The sequence below is a fragment of the Zingiber officinale genome, chromosome 3B (assembly GCF_018446385.1).
Source record: "Zingiber officinale cultivar Zhangliang chromosome 3B, Zo_v1.1, whole genome shotgun sequence".
NCBI classification, from domain to species: Eukaryota; Viridiplantae; Streptophyta; class Magnoliopsida; order Zingiberales; family Zingiberaceae; genus Zingiber; species Zingiber officinale.
Window position 1 is genome coordinate 119466837 of NC_055991.1, and position 6705 is coordinate 119473541.

The window sequence follows — 6705 nt, forward strand, 5'->3', positions numbered from 1 at the left end:
TGAGAAGTTAAATTGGCATTGCATGTTTCGAATTTGGTTAGGAAAACCTAATTGGAACCCTAGTTATTAATTATCATCATTGCACTCAAAAGCAAGGACTTGAATTATCAGCCATATCAAAAACCTAGGAGGTGTTTGGTTGATGGGTTTGGGAATGAGGGAATGAAATGATAGTAAAAGATGGTGTTTGGATTATGAGTTTGGGAATGATAATTTGGAAATGATTTCTAGATTTATGGGAATCAACCAAATCCATATAACTAGATGAGTTTCATTTACATTCCCATTCTCATTACACCTTACTATCATACTCATAGTCATTTCCATCATTTAATCAAACGCCACCCTAGCCATATACAACCATGAAATAAATGGAGAAGTAGATGAAATACTGAAGAAGCCAGCATTGGTATTATTCGATCTATATATGTATCTTTTCCACCTAATTAAGGCCATTTCCCTGGCTCTCATGAGATGGAATGGATTTGTTAAAAAAAAACAAGTAGAGTTGATGATCATGGCATTATGCAGGCTTCGAAGACACAACACTAACTGAAAAAAAAAAAAACTGAACACTAAAGGCTTCTTCCTTGTTGCACCTAGGTTGCCTGCTGCTGCCAGTTCATGGTGTATTGTTTAGTTCAGCAAGGTCCATCACACTAAACTGTGTAATGTTGCTGGATGTTGTCAATGTCTAGTCCTTTGAGCTTGAACACCGATTCGACATGTCCTTTGAGAGTATTCAGCTCGCGAAGCCTGCAAAAGATTATAACTTTAGATGCTTCAACATTTCAATTCTTTTGTTGTATCTACAATGAGCCTAAACATTTGCATTCATTTTCATCATATTTATTTCAATTTGAATAAAAAAAGGGCAGTCCAATGCACGAAGTTCATGTCATGTAGGATTTCGGGAAAGGATTCATTCAATTGTTTGTCATCTGAATATGTCAGAGCAGCTATAGGTGTAACAGCTCGCAGATGATAAACATAAAATTTAGGATGATAGGCCTGAATATTTATCAATTCAATTGTAGACTTTACATGTTTTCAGTATATAAATAATTCTCAGAGAATGCAAATACCTTGCAATTTCTGCTCGCCTTTTGGCTTGCTCAGCGATCTCAGAAAGCTCTCTGTAACTGCTTTTCTCAGTGAACAGATTGCTACTTTCAGGAGGCTGAAGTCCATGTAGGGTTCTTTGTGCCATTGCCCATTGAGCTTCCCTTTCTTCCCTTCCATAATCCTTCTTTGTAGTGAAGGCCGTCTGCATTCAGATTAGTAAAAAAAAAACAAGATTAATGAGATGAATTAGATCATGGGATCTGCTAAGCTGAGGATTGGTAGTTCTACCTTATTCTCGAGTAGGTTGTCCCAAGCCTTTCCACTGAGAATGTATCGGATGGCAAATTTGAACAAGTCGAGGGGGAAGAAGAAAACCATACTGTACAGCCAAATAACACCAGCCCATCCCCACCCTATGCCTTCTATTCGGGCAAAGCCCCAGTTTGCATAAACAGCAATGAGAGTTGCAATCTATCAAAGACCAAAGTTTTTCTTATAAACGTTATGGAAGAGGTCAAGATATCACAAGCTAAAGGTGAAGAAAGGATAAAAGTTTGCACAAGGGGGAAGAACTTACAAGCTGAGCAATTAAGAAGGCACTGACTAGGAGAAGACCAGGGCGTTCGACAAAACACCAGCTGCGTGATCGAGTAACAAAAATAAGTGCCTGGCTAACGATGCTGACTTGAAGGTATAAAGCAGACATCATCTCGGCGTTGCTATCCCTCAAAGATCTGACATTAAATTTTTCCTGAAACATATCATCAGAATTCACAACTGCATCCAATATAATAGTCTTTAGTTGATTGAAACTCAATATCTCAATTTTTGTGTCGATCGAAATGATACATGTAACTAGAAACAAAATATCAGATAGCAATGTCTTGATCTTACTGAGAAGAAGTCTGTTTCTTTCATGGCCCAGAAGAAAATAACAGTCATCACGGCTAGGTAACCACCGAGCACAATTCCAGCAGCAAAAATCTCTTGCAACTTCCAACTGTCGGGCATCGGAGATGGCTTTACTCTGTCCTTGGAGATCGTCATTATAGTACCTATAATTACAAAAATGCAATAGGAAAAAAATGACTATAACATTCATTGAAAGCCGACTCAAACAAAGGATTATTTACACTAACCATCATTTAGAATGGCAATAATCAAAACCATGAAAGGTGAGAAGTCGAATTTCCATATCAGTGCAATAAGCATAAATCCGAGCTGCAGGATTAGGAAAGGGATGAGAAACAATGAAACACACATGGATAGGTTCAGGCATAGTTTCAGCAAATGGCTTACCACAATACGAATGGTTATGGAGACAGCATATATCTACAGTTTAATATGATCAGAAAGTTAAGCTGATGATATAGCAATCAAAATAAGAACTGAAATAGAATGTTACTGATTGTTTAGCTACCGTGTAGTTCTTCATTCTCTGAAAAATAGCTCGACTTGTAAGCACGGCACTGATGATGACACTTAGCCCTGGCTCAGTGAGGACGATGTCTGAAGCACTCCTAGCGGCATCTGTAGCATCCGCGACCGCAATTCCAATATCAGCCTTCTTCAGTGCAGGCGCATCGTTAACTCCATCTCCAGTCATTCCGCAAATATGTTTCTTTTCTTGCAACTTCTTCACAATTTCGTACTTGTGTTCTAAGAAGGGAGAAAAAAAATCAGTATCTTGCTCCATAGTGACTATATGTATAAGCATAAGGAGATGGGGATCAATTGAAGCCCACCTGGAAAAACTCCTGCGAACCCATCAGCCTTCTCTATCAGTTCATCCACCGGAAGTGCAGCTATTGATGCATCCTTATTCTGGCCTAGCAGTGAAGAGGAAGGATACATATTGGTTCCCATTCCAAGCCTGCGACCAGTTTCCTTCGCTATAGCAAGTTGATCACCTGCGAGGGCATAGCTAGTTTAGAAAAATAAGGAGATAATTCAGTCTACAAAAGCAAGAAAAATTATATAGGGAGAAAAAAGAATACAGGACCAGTAATCATCTTCACATTAACACCAAGATTAAGGGCTCTGCGTATGGTTTCCGCACTGTCATGCCTTGGAGGATCAAATAGAGGCAGCAAGCCAACAAATTGCCATGGGCCACCAGGACTCTCCTTCGATTTCTCTGGTACTTCCTGTTCAAAGCAAACACACATATATATGTCTTGAGAACAAGAGAGATTGAATAAAGTAGCTGTTTCGGTTTCATCATCTGAAAGAGGAACTAGACCTGTCTGGCAACTGCTAGTGAGCGTAGCCCGCGTTCGGCATACTTGTCGATTACACTGTGAACCCTGCGCCTCACATCTTCCTTGCAGTTGCAGAGGTTCAAAATCTAACACCGAGGGAGGAATTAAAATCTGATAGTGCAAATGTTATTCGAGAATTTGAAAGAAGAAAACAGGGGATGAAAATACCTGCTCTGGAGCACCTTTGCTCACCCGATGCCAATGGCCCTCGGCATCAATGTAGGTAAGAGCAGTTCTTTTGTCGACAGGGTTAAAAGGAAGAAAATGCACTTCCCTTATACCTGCCCTGGCCTGTACACCAAAGTTGAAAGAATTAGTGAAATCTAGCTGCATAATTCTGAGCATGTGGAAGTAAAATTTTAGCAAATTATGAGGTACGTGCCTCCTTTGGGTCAGCAAGCATTCCGACCATGGCAGCATCAATAGCATCTTGGTTCTCAGTCCTCGACGCTCTTGCGGCCAACAAGACGACGTGTTCCTTATCTACACCCTTTGCAAAGACCTCAATGAGGTTCTTGTCGACGCCAAGCTTGTTGAGCGTGAGCGTGCCGGTTTTGTCACTGCAGAGGACATCCATGCCGGCCATCTCCTCTATTGCGGTCATCCTCTTCGTGATGGCTCCTTGCTGGGAGAGCCTGTGGGAACCAATCGCCATGGTGACCGACAAAACGGTGGGCATGGCAATGGGAATGCCTCCTATCAAGAGGACCAGTAGGTTGTCGATGCCGTCTCTGTATCGTCTGTTCTGGATTGGGTACATGACAATTATCTCCACGATCATTCCGACGGCAATGGAGCAGATGCAGAAGTTGCCGATGGCCGTGAGGACCTTCTGAAAATGGCCGACTTGGTTAGTGCTGTCGACGAGGTGGGCAGCCTTTCCGAAGAAGGTGTGGACGCCAGTGGCAATGACGACGGCCTCGATTTCACCTTGTTTGCAAGTTGAGCCAGAGAAGACCTCATCGCCGGGATTCTTGGTGACGGGGAGGGATTCTCCGGTCAAAGCAGATTGGTCAATCTTCAAGGGGTCCCCCTCAAGAAGGCGAGCATCGGCAGGGACAATATCACCAAGTTTAATACTGATGATGTCGCCAGGAACCAGAATTGCTGCTTCTTGCTCGCTCCACTGGCCATCTCTGAGCACCTGCCGACGGCAAATTGTTCGTCAAAATTAAAGAGCTTGTCAATGGAGAGGGAAATAGACCGATCACAGTTCGGAAGGCTGTTCAGTTCACGATTTGCGATGTTCAAAATTTTTATTTTTAGTTTTTTTTAAAAAAAAAACCTGAAAAGCTTAGACTGAGTTATACCTTTGTTTTTGGTGCAAGGCCAGCCATCAGGGCTGCTGCGGCGTTGCCGGCGTTGTTTTCTTCGATGAAGCTGATGGTGGAGTTGATGACGAGCAACGCTACGATGCCGACGAAGTCCTGCCAGTCCGGAGGTTTCCCGCCACCGTTGGCCAAGGCGATGGCCATGATAGCAGCCATTTCCATTACCCAGGAGAGGGGATTCCACATGAAACCAAGAAATTTGAGGATTTTGCTCTCCTGCACATTGAAAACTCATATTATTTTTGTCGCTAGAGAATTAAACAAAATCAAGTTCACAATATATACATACTTTTCAAAAGAAATTTAAAAATATATATATATATCAGTGTAGATTACAATTAAAAAATTTTACCTTTTTCTCTTCCAGTTTGTTGGGACCAAAGATCTGGAGGCGATTGGCTCCTTCCTGAGCTGAAAGACCTTCCCTCGAACATTTCAGCTGCTCAAATACTTCCTCGATTGGAATTCGTTCCTGAGATCACACAAGAACATTATTAACTATCCAAAATTAGCTAAAATTAAACTCAAAAAGTTTCTCCTATTAGCACGTCATCATATATAGAGATCAATTAGATCCATAGTGCAGTGGTAGCACAAGAATGTGTTTTCGAGATGAAAAGAAATAAAAGACTGTTAAACTGTTAAATTTTACAAACAAACATACTTATAAATCACAAGTCACCATCTAAAACTGAAATTTATTCTAATCTAAAATAGTACCAGTGTAACAGTGCAAAAAACAGGAAGGTTGCTTTCCATGTATAGAACAACCACAAGCCGTTCGTGGAAAAAGTAACGTCAGCAGGATCAGAAGCATTAACTTAATTAGAGATGACAAATAAAATAAAGCTATACATTTTCGACACAATTTTTTCCCCCTTTTTTTCGGTTGGGATGCTTTGGGAAAAAATAAACGAAAAGGCTAAAGAATATAAAAAAAAAATTCACACCTTTTTTAATTCATCATGTTGCTTAAGAAAGAAAAATAGCTTCAGAAATCAACTTCACAATAATCATCTCTTTAATTTTTCTTATAATATTCCGTTTCGTATCTGCGTACATAAAACTACTCTTCCAATAACAGAGGAAGAATTTCTTATTTTAAAAACACAAATTTCCCCACAGCTCAATCTCATCTCCGCTATGGGTAAACAAACAGAGGACAAAATCTACAAATCTCGATCCATACGACATCGAATAGACAAACTTCATATCATGTTTGAACATAAAAAATGAAAGGGAAAAAAAAAACGAAATCCCTAATAAAACTCCAGATCTGTCGCAAAAACTAAAACAGTATGCCGATTGATCCCGGCGGAGCTAACTGGATCTCCGATTTATTAACGATCCGATCACATATCAACACAATACCAAGGAGGCCAACAGATAATCGCGCAAGTCGAAGATACAAGATCCGATCACTCACCAGATCGACTGTTTCGTTCTTGATCGCATCCAAGCTAATCTCCTTGCCGTCTCCGGCCATCTTTCCTCCGAGTCGAAGGATCCCTAGGCCGAGAGAATCACAAGAGAAAGAAACCAAAGCCCTAAAGCGATGAGGGAGCAACCATCACCCACCTGATCCCCACTCCCCTTCACTATCTCTCTCGATCTCGAAGAAGAAGCAGAAGAGCTGCTCCAGTGAAGGTGATCCCAAACGCTGCCCTTTTATAGTCCACTTAGTCTACCCTCGCGGCCTCCATGGCCACTCTATTTCGACACGTAGGTACTCTATCCCGCATATGCATTTCCTATGCGGAAAAGTGTCAACCGTTGAGATCGATTTCGATGGCGATGTGTCGGTTCGTATACAAACACCTATGCTTGAAATTGCAGGGAAGGTCAGGAGGGATCGGGCCTGTTGTAGACTTAGAAAAGTCTGCAAGGAGACGCGCAGAAACGCGACCCGCCTACAACAGTTGGGGGCTTGCTGGTCCCTCAGTGCAAGTGGAGCCACGTGTTGAGTTGAATTGAAAAATAACGTAGAAGATTGTGACCGGATTATATTTTCGTCCTTTAATTTTATTATTTTTCTCATATTTGGTTCA

At 41.3% G+C, this 6705-nt stretch overlaps 1 protein-coding gene across 1 annotated transcript; it reads right to left on the minus strand.

Moving 5' to 3' along the window:
• Positions 1–384: 384 nt before the first annotated feature.
• LOC121967446 (plasma membrane ATPase-like) lies at positions 385–6294 on the minus strand. Its single transcript, XM_042517683.1, has 16 exons — positions 6084–6294; positions 5010–5129; positions 4637–4873; positions 3709–4470; positions 3495–3617; positions 3308–3412; positions 3068–3212; positions 2811–2975; positions 2486–2724; positions 2365–2397; positions 2205–2286; positions 1960–2120; positions 1643–1816; positions 1354–1536; positions 1086–1267; positions 385–756 (listed from the first exon to the last, which is right to left on the minus strand). Exons 1-16 carry the CDS (start codon positions 6141–6143, stop codon positions 660–662), a joined length of 2868 nt encoding a protein of 955 aa, XP_042373617.1. The 5' UTR covers positions 6144–6294; the 3' UTR covers positions 385–659.
• Between the last annotated feature and the right edge of the window lie 411 nt (positions 6295–6705).

Bases quoted from the DNA above. Each gene is read 5' to 3' on its own strand.
- LOC121967446 (XM_042517683.1), bottom strand. From the start codon at position 6,143: ATGGCCGGAGACGGCAAGGAGATTAGCTTGGATGCGATCAAGAACGAA. The intron at 2,976-3,067 runs GTCCTGTATTCT...ATGCCCTCGCAG, and splicing joins TAATGTGAAGATGATTACTG to GTGATCAACTTGCTATAGCG. The intron at 2,398-2,485 runs GTAGCTAAACAA...ATTAAACTGTAG, and splicing joins AGAGAATGAAGAACTACACG to ATATATGCTGTCTCCATAAC.